General features: G+C 34.3%; 1 protein-coding gene across 17 annotated transcripts in view; it reads right to left on the bottom strand.

Annotated features, from left to right (window-relative positions):
- Positions 1 to 19899, bottom strand: part of Mlip (muscular LMNA interacting protein) — a 236203-nt gene that overhangs the window by 50663 nt on the left and 165641 nt on the right. For all 17 annotated transcript variants that reach the window (XM_058573407.1, XM_046426722.2, XM_058573394.1 and 14 more), the window contains one exon: positions 12574 to 12702. In XM_058573407.1, the coding sequence (XP_058429390.1) occupies positions 12574 to 12702 (129 nt within the window). The remainder of the gene's footprint in view (positions 1 to 12573; positions 12703 to 19899) is intronic.

The following is a 19899-nucleotide window of genomic DNA, read 5'->3' as shown; positions in this document are numbered from 1 at the left end:
TTTGACTTTCAAAAAGGAATAAATTATTTTAGTTGGTTATATTTAATACCATATTGTACAAAACTTCAAGATAAGAACTTATGTAGCAAATAATATCTTTGTTCATTAGAGAAAAATTAGCAAATATGCAGTGAATAAATTAATTTAGCTTTGACTAACTGACAGAGACATCAGAAAATTAATGCTACAGTCATTCATCCCTCTAGAAAAAAGCCTCTTCCTACTTCACTGTAAAGTCAAACTGTTGAACTTGAAACACTGCTTCCAAGGCAACATTGAAGGGCATTTTAAAGCACTTTGGGTTCTTCTCATTAAGGCCTGCATATCTGAGATTCTTTTGTTCCATCCTAGCATTTTAAAGTCACCTCTTTTCCTGGTTTGGAAAGGATGAGCATCGTCTTTCTCTTTGCTCATGCTGTCCCCTCCTGCCACCATGTACATTTATGTGTGTGAGTGAGTACATGACACCTTTGCAAACTCAGAGCACCACTGGGTGAAACTACCGAAGCCTTTAACGCCATCCTAACTTTCATCTTCCCACCTTTTTCGTAAAGCAACACTTATTTCATTTTAGCATTTATTGTTAGCTTTCTTTGCCTGGGACTTAAAACAATTGAAAATCAGAATCATAGCATTTCAGCTGGAGTTTTAACTTAAAGCAACACCCTGTCCATGAAATGAAGAATAGTTATAAAGTATTTATAACAAATGACTCCTTTATTCAAAGATATATCCATGTTTTACAGATACCCCCAGAAGAAAAACACAAATTAATAAGAAATAATACATTCTAATTATCTACATGGCACTAAGATCAATGCAATAAATTAGATGTCTTAATTTTTAACATATGGCATAAATTCTTGTTTATAATCCCTAATTTTGAGGAATCCATATGTATTTTTAAAACAGCCATATTTAAAGCATCACTTATCTATTTTGAATTCTGATTTGAGCTAAAAAAAATATTGAACTTGTGAAGTAGGAAAAAGTTAGCATATGCTTAGCTATTTTGAACCCTCTATAAAAAAAGTTTGAATAATTATAGCATAATTTTCAAGATAGAGTTTGGATAATGTAGTGCTTAGAGTATATGGTTGTCTGACAGCAAGTTTCACACAGCAGATGGCATGGATCATGGGAAAATATTTGAAAGAGCAACTTGAGAAAAGAAAAAGAAAGCATGTCACAATCACATGAGCAATGGAGAATTAAAAGGCTGAGTTTTATATTTTCTGTATATATACTTTATTTCCCATCTTTCATTGACCATGTGAATATATTTGGGGTTAGGGGAAGCAATTTAAACTAAATAAGTCAGAAAGTAACCTGGTAAAGAAGCTTCTATGATTTTCCATAGAAGGGAAAGGAAATGGAAAGGAATATTTTTGGTGACCTGTTAGCTGGAAATCAACTCCTTTCTTCCAAAATTATGGTGATTTTAAGGAAAATAACAGTAAACATTTCAAATTGTTTTCCTTTCAAAGTGTCCAATGCCTTTTCATAGGGGCTTTTTCTGTAATCATCACAGCCCTATTCCCAACAGCCAAGACAGCGAAAGTGCCCATCAATGGATGAAGATATAAAGAAAATGGCATATTATTCGGCCTTAAGAAAAAAATACTGTCATTCTCAACAAGAGGGGTGAACTCAGGAGGCATTATTTTAAGTGAAATAAACCAGTCACAGAAGGATAAGTATTTCACAATCTCAGTTATGCGTATAATGTAAAAAAGCCAAACTCATAGGAACAGAGAGCAGGATGGGGTGTGGGGACTGGACTGGTATTTGGGGAAAATGGGAAGATAGTGGTCAAAGGGCACAAACTTTCAGTTGAAAGATAGTTGATTCCTGAATATCTAATGAGCAATATGGTATCTCAAGTTAATTACACTGTATTGTTTACTTGAAACTTGAAAAGAGAGTATATCTCATTGTCACCCTTCCTACTCTTCCCACCTACCCATACACAGAGTAACCATGTGTTGATTAATTTGGTTGTGGTCATCATTATTCAAAGCATACTTATACAAAATCATCCCACTGTATCAATCACACATATGTAATTTTATTTGTCAGCTGTACTTCAATAAAGCTGGAAAAAAACTTAAGAAATATAAATTACATTACTCTTTAAAAATCATGAATGCACATTAGAATGGATATTAGAACTTGTAATTAGTAACCAAATTTTGCAAGATGAAACTGAAGTTCCATGAGGAAAGAGATTTTTTCCCCAAATCACATGAGCCCATGTTCCTTCCACTGAATTCTGTCATCATGTTTCTCTTTTTTTTTCAGGAAGAAGAAAAGTTAAACACTGCAGTAAGTACCAACTGAGATAAGGTCGTCCCATAATGGATCAGAGAACCAAAGACTAAACATATATACCACCTCTCTTTCTAATAAGAGGCCACGGAGAGTACAGCCTGAAAGTGAAGTGGACTATTTCGAGTGAGGAAGTATAAAGGATGCAGAAGGTTAAGTAAGGGCTGAAGGAAGGAGACACAGATCAAGTTCTAGAATTTTCACAACTCAGTAGACTCCCAGCTCCACTGGAGCAGAGATGTTGCTTGGGGAATCACTCAGGCCTATTTCAGGGTCTGACACTAATGTCCAAAGGTTAAATATTAAGAGTAGAGGTGTATGGGTTGAGAGTGGAGAGAGGTGGCAGCACCTCAATCATGAGCCATGGTGACATAGCAGAGAACACATACCAGGGAAGAGTAATGCCCAATTCTTTCTTCCTCTCAGTCCTGAGTTCTGTGTTACTTCCACCAACCAAGGCAGCTAAAGATTAATTCCATCTTAAGGTCCCAGGATAAGTTAAAGCAGAATTGCAAAGAAGAATGAAACTTTTTTTTAATGGGTTTTGAGTTTCAAAGTAGATTTAGTTAACCTACGGCAGAGTAATAATTTGAGAAGCAAAACTTTTTGCTTTCAAAAATGTAGGACCTTAGATTTTAAAATCCTGAAAGAGTACATAGTTGATCAGAACGAGACCATGCAAAGTGCTTGGATAAGGGCAGGAGATAGGGGAGAGGAAGGTGGAAGAGTTAGAGAAAAAAAAAAAAAAAAAGAGATCAGAAGCCCCAGTGTGTCACCAAGAAAGGACTCCATACCCCACTAGCACAACTGGGCTGGGTCCCAGGTGGGACTCCTGAAAGTTAAAATAATCCCTGAGGTAGAGAGGATCTATGCACTGTATTCTCAAGTCAAATTAGCAGAAATGGCAGGATTCATAAGCATTCCCGTACCTAGTCTCCTATGGAAATCTCAGCCTAGAAAATGCTTTGCGAGTGTCTGCGAAAAAATGCCTTAAAAAAAAAAAAGAGGGACAGTGCTCTGACAAATATCATTTTGAGAGTAAAACATTTTGAAAACTGGCTTGATTTTTCAAATGTAAAAGATTTTTTGAGATTTAGAAGTCTTCCATTTCTCAGAATGATAGACAAATTCTAAGTGGATAAGTAGGGAAAGTCGCTTAACAATCTGTTACTTGACCAGTTCCTGCTGATCACTGACTCAGAGCAGGAAGATAGGATGTTCTTTATAAAAGCACATCGAAAGATTAACTTGTGCTCTTCTCAACTCCTATGTGATTCAGTACTTACTTGAGGTACTGCCTGGTCTCTGTTAAAACAACCAGGAATAGACTGTGGTTTTATTATTGTGAGAAACATGTTGAAGCGGAGACATCCTAAACACAAATTTCACCAATTCCTAACTTATTGACTCTGAAAACATCTACACATTTTTGAATTTACTATTTTAAAATTCTGAACATATTGTACACAAACTATGATTTTTTACAGCGTTACAAAATTGTTGATGTTACAACATTTATATATTTAGGTATATTAAATGCAGGATTTATATTGTCTGTGTTAATAAAGTATTACATTTTAAAAATCATTTTATAGTTTTTAACATACTGGAGTTTTGTTCTTTTGAAACTATTAGTATCATAACAAGGAAATTAAATGAAATGGTTGATGTTCTGCAATGAAATTATATTTTATATACAGAGCTTGTCACACAGTCCCACATCAATTTCCAGAGAGAGATTTTAAAAAGCAAAAAGCCCAAAGTTTATTGCAAGGATTATCCCAGAGTCTTTCGTGATTATGAAACAAGTGAATCAAAGTGCAATGTCTTCTGTACAAAGAGAATGCAGATACAGTAAATCTAAAACAGGAAAGATTACCAAAGGCATCTTCGTTTTCATTGTGAAAAGTCTCTTCATTTAAATTTTGGGTTGCCTACTTAGCCTGCTTCTTCAAGATATTTGCAGCATAAATAGTTGGAAAATTTGCCCATGTGAAAAGAAAAAGAAATATCTTAAGACGCAAATACTAGAACTCTTACAAAGAGTGTTAAATATGTACATACTCATGTATATATTTATTAGTCCTTTGCACGCACACACACACACACACACACACATACACATACACACAAATTTGGAAAGAAATTATCTCTTCCCCTAGTCTTTTCAGTAGAAGGCAAAGCAAAACAAAATTATAGCTATTCAAAGGGAAATAGTGATAATAAATTATACTGATGATTTCTCAATACAAAAAGGGAGTGAATAGAAATTGATATTTTAAGGAAAAAAAAGCCAAAATAGGAAAAGATTTTCTACCTAAATAGTTAATCCAAATTGGGGGCTGGACTGTATACACACACACACACACACACACACACACACACATACACATACACACAAATTTGGAAAGAAATTATCTCTTCCCCTAGTCTTTTCAGTAGAAGGCAAAGCAAAACAAAATTATAGCTATTCAAAGGGAAATAGTGATAATAAATTATACTGATGATTTCTCAATACAAAAAGGGAGTGAATAGAAATTGATATTTTAAGGAAAAAAAAGCCAAAATAGGAAAAGATTTTCTACCTAAATAGTTAATCCAAATTGGGGGCTGGACTGTATACACACACACACACACACACACACACACACACACACACACCATAAACTATCTGGAGATGGGTTTTGTCATTATTGACTTAAAAATAGATGAAGACTTTTCATCTCGACAAACATATAGCCTAAGTATTACTTACTTCCCACCTTATTTGAATCATCAAAAGATGTAAAATATCCAGAAGAGCTCTAATAATATTTAAAACCATGATTAAGATATCAACAGAGTTTCAGGAAAAGAGGGTACCTTTACTTTAGTACAACCTCATGTACCAAACACCTTTATTTTGCAAATAAAGACAATATGGTCTAATATCAGGAATGACTTCATCCAAAAACATGCATTTTAAGGGTTACACAGGTTGTCTGAATTTTTATTTATTTATTTATTTTAGTTGGTCATTCCAAAACCCAACTCCGGAAATATAAAAAGGAGGGGAAAATGTCTACAAAGGGCGGTGAGGCCATAATTTTACAAATATAGCCAGAATCAATGAAAATGTATGTCCCTTATCAAATAGGGCTATTGTTATAAGAAGAGGCTACATGGGACAATATTTGGAATGTGGGCACTTCCATATATGGAGGCTTACCTTCTCTATGTAAATCAAATAGGGAAAAGTTCTTAGGAAACAAAAAGAAGGCACCCAATCAGTAAATGAAAAATCTGCAGCAAGGATAAAGTATTGACTTCCTTAGAATAGTAGTGGAACCAAGAGACTACTTTGTCAAAGATTCAACTCCAATATCATTGCCATTTCTGGTTGGAGGAGTCTTTGTTGTAGGCACCCATCATGTGCACTGTGGGGTATTTAGAACCAATATTCTAGCCCAATCCCTTCATTTCACCAATGAGCTTCAGGTTTTACAAAAAGCTAGTAAACCTCACAGACATGACCAGAAGATACTTCAAAGTTCTTGCAGCAAAACTGAGCTACCCCAATCTCTTTGTGGTTCTATTGCACATCAAAATGAAGAAAGTTATTAGGACCTGCCTGGACATGGTTTCTGAAGTGGGGAGGTAAAACTAGCCTGACTGCAGCAGTCTACAATGGACCAGTCTAAACAGCAGCCTACCATGGAAAACTGAGTCTCCAATGATGAAGCACACCTCCATTTTTCTGAACATACCCAATGTAATAAATGTCATATGTATTTGCTTTTATTTGAGCAGATAAAATCTGCTAAGCCTCCATACTTTACTAGGTAAAGTTAACTGACAATCTACTTCTGCATAATTTGTTAACTTTTTTATCAAATGAAATTTTCTATTTGCAAGGAAAAATAAGGTAAAAATGACAATAAAGATCTAAAGATCAATGAGACAAGTTGCTATCTGGATACCTGAGGTAAAACTGATTAAATTTCACTTAGGATCCCCATACTTGGATATTAGATTACTATTTTTGAAAATGCTAAAAGTCAATCAGTTTCTCTCATCTCTTAAAAAATAACCAATTTTGAACTTAGAGACTTAATACAATCCTTACTTTCCATGCAGTCTTTGAGACAGAGAAAAATACATTTCTTTTTTAATACTGTTTTCTATTTTCCTATATATGTTTATTTTAAATAACCTGTTTTCCTAGCCTGATTTCTACTCTCCATAGGCTAGACTTCCCACACTTTCTTTCATATCTTTAAATGAAATTCAAAAAGTTTATTTACCAGCTTTAGTCCCCCATTTCTATGCATTCTTTTATGTCTCTTCTTATTCAGATTTACTATTTCCCTGTATAAAGTTTCTGCTTTATGTCTCTTGTATCACAAAAAGGAAGAGAAAGTTCCCGTCTCTTTTCATATAGCTAACTCATCCTCAATGTCTTGTTGTGACCTTCACATTTTTCATCAAAGTCTAATCTCACAGACATTTTAAAATATGTAACAATCTCTCTAATGTTTAGAGATTATAAATGTTTCAAACATGTCAATTCTAGTGCTCATATTCAAAAGTGCCTCCAAATTTTATTATGTCCTCTTTGCATTCTGCCTTGATTCTTATTCTCATGTGTCAAAGAAAATGTGCAGCAGAGAAAAGAAAATCACAGACCTTTGGCTGATTGCATTACCTAGGTACACTGAATGTAATGATTGTTAACAATCATCTTTAAAATCACCCCAAAGAAGTTGTGAAACGAGACTGTGTAGAGAGGGAAGAAGTGGGTGGCTACACGCAATGAGAGGGAAGCATCTTATATACTGATAGAGGAAACCATGCCAGAGGCATGCAGTTTTTGCCTATGTACTATCTATTCACAGATCGAACTTGACTTGAAGTTCAAGGGGAAGTTTTGAAGTAGAGATTTCTCTGAAGAAAAATATAGAATACATCTTTTTTCTTACCAAGAAATAAAATTCTTTAACTTTCTAGTCTTTCAATAACATTTATTTTGTATATTACTTTAAATTATTTTTACAGAGTAATGCACTCTATTTTGAAATTCTGCTTCATATTTTTAGAATAAAACTGATGCAGCCTTTATAATTGCTATTTTAATGAGTTTTTATTTCAAAACCAGGGTTTACTCTACATGAGATGTCCTAAATATGAATGAAGATGTGCAGGGAGTCTGGAGTTAAAGAAGTCCAGAAGGATACACTTGGCATGAAACTTTAAAATTCTCACTGTTTCCCAGTGGATTGAGGAGCTATCAAGTGGTATGATGCTACATATCCACCAACTAGCTGTTAAGCAACTATGCTTTAAATATCATTATGATAGAAATGGCAAATAGGTCTTCGTTGAGTGTTTGCTTTTTTTAAAGCAAGTAAAATTCTCGGAGATTTTTACCCCTACATAAGTTAGGGAAAGACAGTAAAAAAAAGAGAGAGATCCCTTATTGTGGGCAACTGCAAAGGAAGATTGCAATACTTTAGGTGTGACCTTCCAATTTTGATGAGTACACAGTTCAAGAGAAAGTTAATGTCAAAAAGAAAAAAAGATGAAAGTTTAAGTATAAAGAAGTAAGCCTAGCTAATTATATCCTGGAAGAGAAAGCAAATATTGTTTCAAAAGGAGAATTTTTAAAATATATACAAATAAACACATTATTTTATTGTATTGTTGATAAATTATTTATTACATATAGTGTATAACTTGTTGATGATGAATTTTCTATTACCTCACACATATAAAGGGAGGAAACAAAGGAGGAGAAGGAGGGAAGGAAGGATTGAAGGATGGAAGAAAGGAAAAAGTAAAGAAATTCTAAGTCCTACATTTCTTGAATGAACAAAACAGCATAGTTAAACTTAGAGAAGCCAAATTTCTGTTCTTAAATTTTCCACAAGAAATATTAAGTCAGTCTCTCTCTCTCTCTCTCTCTCTCTCTCTCTCTCTCTCTCTCTTTTAGTACCAGGGATTGAACCAAGGAGCACCTAACCATGGAGCCACATCCCCAGCCATGTTTGTATTTTATTTAGAGACAGGATCTGGGCTAAGCTGCTTAGGGCATTGCTAAATTGTTGAGGCTGGCTTTGAACTCACGATCCACCTGTCTTAGCCTCCTGAGTCATTGCAATTAGGGGCATACAACTGCTACCAGCATTAGTTTCTTTTTAAAACACTCCAGCAAGTCCGTTAATTGTTTCTAAAGGATAAAGCTTATTTAAACATTTTATCTGAAAAATATTTCTTAGTAAAATTTTATCAATGATAAAAGATAAGTTATGACCAAATAGGATAAGCCATTTTGATTGAAAAATAAATGTTGAAAAAGTGGTAGTTTGTGACAAAGTCAGTGTCATTCAGAGTAAAAAGCAATATTAACACATGGGTGACATCAGGATAGGAAGTTGAAGGTCACAGTTATAATTTGATGAATTATTACATGAAAAGATAAAAAGCACTCACATAAAAATCAAGATTGATTGTCAAACATAATTTGGTAGGGAAGGGAGTTAAGTTGGATGTCTAAGAAAAATAAGAAGAAAACAACAAATGAAAAGACTACAAGGAAGAAAATTCCTTATAATTATCTTTTTAGTTCTCTCTGAGTAGTGTGGAGGAAATTCTGTAAATGGTCATTTTAATACAAAAATATGTCTACTACTTCACTGAAACTGATTTAAAACTAAAGATGAAGAGTCATATACACTAGGTAGCATTTTCTCATTAAAAAAGGAAGAAAATATTTCTCTGAAAAATCAGATTCTACATTTAATTCCACCCCAAATCTTCCTTATGTAGCTATCTATAGCTTTAAGAAAGTAAGGATATCACTAATATGGGGGTGTTTTGCTAATTTATAGAGAAAGAGACCATTTTACATAATACTTTACATAACTGAAATTAACCATTACTTTTTCTATTGAATTGGAAATCTTCAGTGAAGAAATTACCTTTATCTAGTCAGATACCTTAAATGATCAGAAAGCAATGGATATATTTTACACACTCACAAATGGTATAAACTAAAAGTCACTTGGCTCCTGAGTGTCTTCATTCCCATCAAAGAACTGATTTTCTGAAACTATACACTCTGATGCCCATTTGTATAGTTGATTCTATTAACTATTTTCTAACTCTGCCTTTAATTATCAATAGAAACATGCTTCAAAGCACGTTATCATTTAAATCTCATCTGTTTAGGGTGGGTGTAAAGATTTTTTTTAATAATTCTAAAGGACAATAAATTGATGCAATAACGAATTTGAAGATAATTTCAGAAAAGTACAAGCTTCATTTATAAGAGTATCTATTTAAAAAATCCATCCACCTACTATAGAAGGAAGCTTGCTGGCTTATGCCATTTTGATGTAAAAGTTGTTAAATAATAAGTCTCAATTACTTGGTTATGCATTTGGTTTCAAACTTTGCTTTTAGTATGGAGAGGCTGTTCCCAGGCAAATTTTCAGCTCATAATCAGTTCAAAAGGCTTCCCAGCTGTACCTTTCTGAACTACAATAAATACATCTCTGTCCAGTCTCATCATCTTTAGCATCTGACATTCTGTAGCAGAGAGTTTTGAAATCATATTTTATGGCAGTAAATCTGCTAGGGAAAATTTATTGACTTAACAATCCCATCCAACATCTCCTGTCATGTGGAACTGTCCCCAGTACAAGGCAGATTAGTGAATGTGAGCTGCTTCAATTTGGCCCAAATGTTTGGCAAAAGAATTTTCTATTACATGGGTGGGTGAGATCAACCAAGTTTGGAACCATTCAATTTATTCTGTGGCAACAGTGTAAGAGAACACGACGGTGACTACAGCTGAATTTGAGTACACTTCCTTCTATTGAAGCTCTGATGAAGTAGCTATGCTGAGATGATAACTTGTTATTACTCAATTTATTTTTTAAGTAGACTGAAGTACTTACATTTTGGTATCTCCTTCTATCATAGATTCTAGGCACAATTAGATGGTAGTTGGAGCTCAATATAAAGAAGCCAGTTAATAGTTAATATGCAATTTCCTGTGTCCCCAGGATCAATCATACATTTCCCTCATACAAGGTCAATAAATAAGAACAGTGGACTCTTCTAATTCACTTTTAAGTAGTATGCTAGACTTATTTCAATTTTTACAGTCTGCAATCTCATGTAACTTTCAACATTCCACACTCAAATAGGAATACAAACAAAAATAAATTGGTTTAAAGAAAACAAATAATATTATGTCTGTGGCCTCTTCATATTTGCAAAATACGTGACATATTCAACAAATATCTGAAAATAATAGATTTATGATGCAACATATACAGAGATGTAAACTTGTTATAGAGTTAGTAAAAGCAATGAAAAGAAATGGCAATTCTTTCTAGTGACAAGAATTTCCTGCTCTTGAAAATAGAACTCGTCATTTCAGAAGATTAGTAAATGTTGATAAATTATAGTTAGATCAACTTGATATTCTGCAAGGACTCTCATTTGAATTAAATGCAAAAATTTAAATTATAAAGAAGAATAAAATCATTATTTTATAACATTAGATCATATTTTGAGGAATGTAAACTACATGGATAATAAATGGAATTGAATTGCTGGGCAGTTTGTTTTTCATATAAGTACTAGATTGCTTTTATAAGTTTTATAAGGATCTCATACTAAAACTTCACATTAAGCTTTTAAAATAGTGTCAAGCAAGCAATAGATATTTTGTAAATATTTTTATTGTTGATGAAATATGCTTTCCTAACAGGAATTTTCATTTCTGGTATGTGTAGAATTAATGAAGATAACTTATAGATCAATAAGATTTCTCTATTTGAGTATCATATTTTTCCATAGAATAGAAGTTAATTGCCCTAATTATCATTTTAATGATATTAGTGCCTTCTAAAATATTCAAACTTATCAAAATTACAGCAGTATCACAAAATATATATAAATAAGTGGAAAATACTTTCATCTTTTCTTTTTTTGGTTGTTTGTTATTGTTGTTTGTTTTTAGGTAGGGACTCTATGATGCCCTGGTTGGTCTGGAACTCCTACACTCAAGTGATCCTCCCATCTCAGCCTGTCAGGTTGTTGAGACTACAGGCATGCACCGCTGCACCCAGCATTATCTCCATTGCATAGATAAAACCAATGGTGAATCATGAAAAAATATTTAAAATTAACTTTTTCAAGGCTGCAAAGAATGTCAGGTCCATCTATGGTTGATCATAGACTTAAAGTAATCCAGATTTTAGAATTTAAACAATCTTTAAAAGTACCTGATCTGAGAATTTCTTTTAAACATTAAGACACTATAACCAAGATAGATGAAACAATTTGTCCAGAGTAATAGAGCTGATAATGTAGCAGATAAAATCTTCCTTAAATTTCACAGATATGACAGTAATTTATATTTTTAACAACCCTGTTAATCATTATTTTTAAATAAGAGTTTATATTCCTTTATAAATCTATTTAGTTACAAATTTTAAATGTGATCATTTTACATGTTGTGGTTATATCCAGAAACTTACATTGTTCATCTACTTAATAATGCTAACAATACACAAGGTAGAGCCCATGTCCTTTGCTTGCATTTTAATAAGACAATGATGTAAAGTTTCTCTTTGCTATCATTTATGAAGCTTTATGTGGCACATAGTACATTCCTAAATATCTTATAAAGCCCCCAGTGACAACTTTCCATTATCCCTCTCCAACATACAGCATACACAATGGTAATATAATTTTTTGCACACAAACAAAATGACAGCGAAGCATTAAGATGACTGGAGCTCCCATCCTGGAACTAGTTCCACATGATATAGCAGACTGCATCATTTCTACCAATCTAATACGAACCCAAACTATTATCTACTGTAATATATCAAATGTAAAATACTGCATTTGTCTCTTCAGAAGGAAGCAGTACCTTAGATATAAGAATGCACCACCTGTATGACCCACCCAACCAGTGATTTGATGTTTTCATAGATATTAATATCTTGGTCTCACAAACAATACCAGCTCTACATAGAAATTTTCACAGAAAAAAAAAATGGAGATGCTTCATAATATATCCTGGAATTACATAAGAATTTCTATTTATTTTTTTAAAAATGATTTTTTTCTTACCAAGGATACTCTAATTCAATGCACATTTCTTCCACAAAGTATGATGATAAAGACATTTATGTTTCATGTAGTAATTTATCAAAATATCAAACATTTTCTCAAGTTTATGCTCACCTGTTCAGAAAAGAGGTCACTGTTATCTTCCAAGTATTTACTGAAAGGGTTGGGTTCATAGACTTCCTCTTCTTTTTTCAGTAATATTTTGGATTTTACAGGTACTGGGCGAATTACTCCAGGCTTAGTCTTCATGAATGATAAATTTTTAAAAAAATAGAGAAATAAATACTGTTAAAGTCACAAAAATATAATTTTAAAAATATTTACAAATATAATATTAAAAATATAAGTTTACAAATATATTATAAGCAGCCTGGAAAGCAAATGGTTTTAACTAATGTAGCTTTAGTTGGAAGTTAATTATGATTATTAACTAATCATAATCAATTAGTTGCTTGATTGTGACAGCATTCAAATTGTAAAGACCTACTCTCAGACTGTGGTAGTGGCTCAGCACTATAGCACTTGCCTAGCAGTATGAGGCCCTGGGTTTGATTCCCAGCACTACACACACACACACACACACACACACACACACACAATCTGTTACGACATTCAAAATGCAAATTCTCTTCATTTATCAAACCAAACATGTTATTCTTCCCTTGGCAGTACATTTGTTCAACCAATATTTCATTTGATAAATATTTATTGAGATCCTTCTCTGCCAGTTTTCATTCCAGGCATGACAGGATACATGACCTTGGAACAACCACCAAGTCTATTACAACTTTCGTTTTCCAGAAACTATTTCCCATGTCCCCCAATACACAGAGAAGGGCCTTCAGAAGACATATATGACAACATGGGGGTGACTAGCAAATACATTTTTCCTCCCCAAAATGTGATGTAGGGATTTAAATTGCCTGTATCACTGGAAAATAGAAACTATAATGTCAGTGTGGGAACTGTGAAAAGCCTTACTTCAACTTAAAATGTGGATCTACTGAAATCAAGATTAGAGCAAAGCACAACAAGAAGAAGCTCAGAGTGACACTTAAGACCTTCCAGAACTGAGTCCTCAAACATTCCTGGTATCCAACTAGATTTCCTATATTGAGTTTCCCTAAGACTTTTGTGTATTTGTACACTATATTCCCCCATTTTCTTATATCTAACATTTTTTCTATAATTTGAAAATCAGAAGAGCTTTATTTTCTATGTTATTCTCTCAATATTCATAACTTGTTCCCTATGTTGATTTGACAAAATATAAGAGAGAGAGAGAGAGAGAGAGAGAGAGAGAGAGAGAGAGAGAGAGAGAGAGAGTGAGAATGCTCTGGTTTGGGGCAATTTCAAAATGATGTTTCACAGACTCTAAAACCTTGATACACTGTAAAATGTCACAAAATGATTGATAAGTTTCCAAAGAATCCCAAATAAGAATTCCATAAAAAGTTGAGCCACTTTTTCTGGAAAGTAGTAAACTAGCTCTTCTCAGTCCATTTTGATGTTCACAAGTTAAGCCTTAAGGACCTACATCTATATCTCTTCTCCATTAAATCACCTTGAATAAATGCCGTTCTGTGATACCTTTTCCAATTGATATTTTCCCAGTTGTCTTCATGTATATGCTAACTGGGGAAATAAATACAAATTGAGAAAAGTGTCTTTCTTCCTTGGCTGAGGAATATCTCCTATTTTAAAAACTTTGATTTCTCTCAAAGGGGAAAAATATGAGCAAGTAATATGCAATATTTCATGAAATCACACAGTTAAGTATATGTATGACAGTGATATTTTTCCAATAAATATAGCACAAAAACAAAGCCCAGGCCATAACTGATATGTACAGCCACCTGTGATAAGAAGATGCCAGATATCTGGGCCACAATCTTCAGCCGTACAGACTTCCTGCCTCCTTTTTCCATTTGATTTTCTGATTAATTTTTGCCTCCTTCTACTCCTACTCCTGAAACTTCTCCTTCTCTTATATTCCTTTGTGAAATCAATACAGAAAATAAGTGCATTTCTACCTCCCAGGGCCTGCAAGGATCTAAAACCAACACGGAACACTAGGATTTCAGGTCAGTATCAGTGTGCAGAGAGAAGAAATCTGGCCAGCAGCAGCACTTGACATGGTCAAAGGATCTCCCTGTCAGAAAAACATGACTGCCTGGTCCCTGTCTTGCTAGAAGACAAATGTTTTGATTTATATTGCCTGGGAGCCTTTTACTCAGATCATCTGACTTGTGATCAGCACCCTCCAGAATGAGATCAGAAAGAGACTGTTGGGATTGGTTAGATATCAGAACCCATTATGAATGCTTTGTATTTGTTTTTCTGCTAGCTTTTATGTTCCTTGGTTCCTATGAGTTTCCTGGATTTGATGATTGTCTGCCATCAAAGACCATGCCCTATTTCCACGACCAGATTTTCCACATGCTCTTTTCTTGGAATCTGTGCCCCACATTTAGTCTGACTGAAGTCTGTGGACCTTCCTCATCCTACATTGTTCTTCATACAGTTGCCCTGATTATTGAGTTCTATTATTGCCTCTTTTCTTAGTCTTGTTTTGCTTCTGCACCTTAACTCATTGGTATCGTGATTAGTATTTCATAGTCATGGAAGTCAGCTCAAGACAAAAGAAGACTAGAAATAGTTTGCCTTTGACTTTGTTTATGCTTCCCTTCATATGACCTTTTACTATAAATTCCAAGCTCAACTCTCTTCTCTCTCTCTCTCTCTCTCTCTCTCTCTCTCTCTCTCTCGTTAGAAATTGAATCATGCATCCTCCACAAAGCACAGTACACAGCAAATCATGCTCATAGAAGCCTCTACACGTTGCTCTTGTTCTACATGCTTATTAATCCTTATAAACTCTGTGTGAAGTTAAAGACCGTAAGTCACATGTCAAAGTCATGTTGTTAATATGTAAAGTCAAGGTTTAAAGCAAGGTCTGGTTTGATTGTCAAACTTGTGATTTTAATTATTCCAAAGTGGGGAGAGAGAAAGAGAATAGTAGAGATAGAAACTTGGCCCATTTTGAGATAGGCAGCTCTTTAAAACTCCTGTTGTTCAAATAGCAAAGCCTCGTATTTTTATACTTTTGGTTCCTTTTAAATTCATTGCTTCTGCTTATTTTCACTGCCAACTGCCATATCCTTGATTGTAGCCATTGTTGCCTCTTTCTACGTCATTTTAATTTTCTTTTTACCAGACTTCCTAAATATTTATAGAGCACTGTGGACCCTGAAAATTTTAAGTCCTTATGAATATACAAATTCATTCATCCGTTCATTTACCTGCCTGCTTTTATGCATATACATGCACACACACAACCTACTCCACCTATAAAGACTATTAACATGTGGCCAAGACATCAAAATTTAATCTATTCCCAAGCAGTAGCATGATATTGGTAGGGAGAGAGTATCAAAGACCAGATGTCAGGTTTTAAAATGCAGTTAATAGACTATATGACCTTAGGAAAGCCATTTGACATGTCTAGACTTACTGCTAAAGGGTTATAATTCTACTCCATGATTTTGCCTTTTAATAATGGATAGTGACACATTTTATTCCTTATTGTCTTGCTCCCTCAGGGATCATACCATATAGAATTATTGCATATGGTTTATTTCTACATATTCAAATCCATAACAGTCTCAAAGCACATTTTAGAAAGTTTATAAAACAGGACTATGAAAAAACTGGTTCAGTTGCTGGCACACATGAGGCTCTTTTGGAATATTAGCTTCCTTTCTGTTCTTCCTAATACCTTGTTCCTCAGTGTCAAATGGTCATGTAATGTATATTTGCTAAAGCCTAAATTGCAACACACAGTAAACTAATGCTTCTTTCCAAAAAAAGAGCTGTCTGCTAGTAGCTTTCCACTCAAAATGGGGTCTGTAGGCCAGCAGTGTCAAATCCCCAGGTCTCATTCTAGACCAACTGAATGAGAATATGCATTTTAATAAATTCCTAAGTGATTCGTGTGCACATTAAAAATTAAAAGGCCTTGTATTGGAGTTCATACCATTAAAATGTGCTGTTTACCAAGATATAGATCTTTCCTGGGTTACCATCCTAAAGACTCTATTTCTTTGGTCTTCTGCCTCCAGACAGAAAGGAAGGCTTTAGGATAAACTGTCCTTTATTAATTTCTAATCTACACTGCATTCTTTGCATAATTACCTGTTTGAACTTCTAGTAGACGTTCTCTTGAAGTGCTACTTGGATTTTGGCAAATCTGATTTGTTAAATTTGTATCCATATGAATATGAAGAAAATTAGATTGATCAAGTTAGAAGAGTCTATAAAACAGAGTTACTATAAGATTGTCATTGCCCAGTATTATTACAACTTAACTAGCCCCGAAATAGCCATTTTTCATTTTCATCTGCTTTAGTGTTTGTAGAAGAACTAGAGTCATGACGTAATGTTCTGTTTAATCATGTCAGGAAAGTTATTCCATAATTTTCATTCCAGCTTAAGAGGATTTTTTTAAAGAACCTACTCTCATAGTTAATAAATAGGGCACAGAAAAAAACAATAGTATTCTTCCAATGAAAGATACCAGTTCATTGTGATGAACTTACTGAGAACTGATTCACACTGGGCATAATCATTTTTGAAGTGCCTCCAAGACAAAGGAATTGATTTGCAACTCTGAAGCACATCTATGTCAGATGCTCTCCAGTGTCATTTTGCAATTGAGACTTAGTCTATGTCGTAAACTATAATATCTACTGAGATGAATAAGATTCAACTCTTGTTCTCAAAGGCTTTACAACCTAGTTGAATAAATCACAGAATGACTATAGTATGGATCACATCATGTCATTCATCTCTTAAGTGATGTACTTAATTCCAGGTCAAACCATGTAACCTGAATTCTCAAACTCCCCCAGGCTTCTCCTTATCACTCAGAGTGAAGTCCAAAACCCTTGCAATACCAAGGTGCCATATAACCTGATTGTTCCTGTCCACAACCAGCCCCTCCGTTTCCAGCCTGAGGTCCTACCAGCTCCCTGTTGTCTCTCCTTCTCTTCACTGTAGCTCACACACTGTGATACTCCCTTCGCCTGGACTTTGTGCTTGTTCTTCCCTGTGTCTGGAACGTTTTTATTCATTTCCAGGTCTCCCTTTCTCTCCTCTTCAGTCTCTTCACCTTATTGAGCAGGTCTTTCCCAGTGATGCATATAAAATAGCAATCCCCCACGCCTTTACATGCCTGTTTTTGTTTTTTTTTCCTAGAGCCTTTGCCACCATCTGACAGATAGTTTTTGTACTCATTGTCACAAATCTTTGTTTTATTCAGTTTCAAAGCCCTAATACCTAGGATCATACCTGGCACCTAGTAGATCTTCATAAATATTTGCAGAATAAATAAATTAATGGATAGGCAGAAGCCTAGTACACTGGTTATTATCTAATAAGAAGGCTGTAAGAGTTACAGATTGACAACTTGGAGTGTCCCATTATTTTTCCTGCATTTATTGACTTTCTGATTACAGTAAAACCCAGGAAGAAAGTCTTGGCAATATAGAAGATCCTCATGGCCCTTCACAAATAAAGACCAGAGAAGGAAAGTGAGTTGGTGTGCTTCTTCTTCAGAGATAAGTGTGGAAGACTGAAGTCATCATCTCTGAGAGACAGAGAAAGTCAAAGCCAGACCTGACAAGATTTTAATCCCATTTAAGAAAAGAAACTTTTGTCATCCTCCTTCTGTTCACAGATAGTAAGCAACAAAACTCAGTTCCAAAAGACAATGATGTATATTTGTGGAGGAATTCAAGACTGAAGACTGGAGTGGGGTTGAAGAGATCACATATGACTCTATTGTTAGGAGAAAAAGCCTAAGAGCTAGACTGAGTACAGTTCTGGGGCTCAGGAGCAGGTTTTAATGAGCTACAGAACACTAGTATAAGCCTACTGTTTGCTTGTGTTCATGATCCATCATATATACACTTACATTGAACACTGCTACTAAGGGTACTGTAAAAGTAGATATTTTTTTTCTCATTCTTGGGAACTTATAATCATAATTCTATGATGGTAAACTGGTACTACCTCTGACTGGAGACCAGAGTAAAAGACTGACTGCCAGCACTGATCTGGTAAATTCACCATCAATATTTTAAAATAATGGCTTCTTAGAGCAACATTTTTCTTAAATTAGTAACTTCAACTAGTGGGCTGATGTTTTTAATTGCCTATGATTACAGTGGTAAGCTCTAAGGTGATGTGATAGGGTAAAAAGAGAGAAAAAAGATAGGGCCAGCATTCAAGATTTTTTGGGGGGGGGGGTTTTGTTTGTTTGTTTGTTTGTTTTTGTTGTTGTTTTTACCCCAGCTTTCCCTTTGGAAAGATAAGATATGTAATGAAATAGTAAGAAAGTGACACAACTGCATCCAGCAAGTTCTTTGAGCCTCGATAGAAATTCTACTCATTCGATGGATCAGAGTTTGTGAAAGTGCCCTGGTTGTCTCTTTTATCCATTTGCTTCTGTGTCTTCTCTTCATTGTCCAATGTCATTTTTTTCTTTAGAATTCCCATGGCAAAAAGCTTGTACAAACTCAAAAGCATTCTATCACACAAGGCTGGAGACAAAAGCATGATCCAAATTATTTCACTGACTCACTCATTTAATTAATAAATACTTATTGGCTCTAATTATTTTAAAATTAATAATAGTATATGCTTGAAGCAAATACTTAAGCTTTTTATCCTTTAAAAAAATACCTCAAATATCTCAAAATTCTATGGTGTACAGTAAAGCTCCCAAGACTGAAAAAAAAATAAGATTTTTATGCCATCCATTATCATGAGATCATTGACATGGTATGTAAACATCTGCACTTCAGGGTTTTTTTTTTTTTGTCAGAATAATGAAAATACTTTTTGCCAAAAAAACCACAAGGTGACTACGAGAATCCAATGAGCTAATATACATGACAGAGCTTTATAAAGAAATAAAATCAAAAAAGAAACTTATAAGACAAAAATATGTGTCTGTGTGTATATATATACACATATACATACACATATATACATATACACACATTACATTTATAAATATGGAATGTTGACTGTAAATAATCTAAAGGAAAGTGACTACTCAGTGTGTTTCTTTTTTTCGAAAAAGTTTTACAATTACCCTATAGTGAGTGAATAAAAATAAACATACAAGGATTTCAATAATTGTGAGCTCAAGAAATATTTTGTGGAATATACAACAAAACAGACTGGCCTAATTGAAATATTTCAGTGATTAAAGGAAAGACAATGGCATGACTCAACCCTGAGGAGGCGTACATGAGAAATGAGGTTGCTCTCAAGTGTGTCATGTCAGGGGAAAAGTGGTCAAGGAGAAACTGCCTTTGAGCTTGAAGAAGACATCAGCTCTACACAAAAGCTTTCAGGGTGGAATATTCTAAA

This window comes from Marmota monax, unplaced genomic scaffold (genome assembly GCF_021218885.2).
Source record: "Marmota monax isolate L192 unplaced genomic scaffold, Marmota_monax_Labrador192_F-V1.1 WCK01_AAM20220418_F8-fsc00247, whole genome shotgun sequence".
Lineage (NCBI taxonomy): Eukaryota > Metazoa > Chordata > Mammalia > Rodentia > Sciuridae > Marmota > Marmota monax.
The sequence above is the reverse complement of the archived record's forward strand: the minus strand, read 5'-3'. Positions and strand labels throughout refer to the sequence as shown.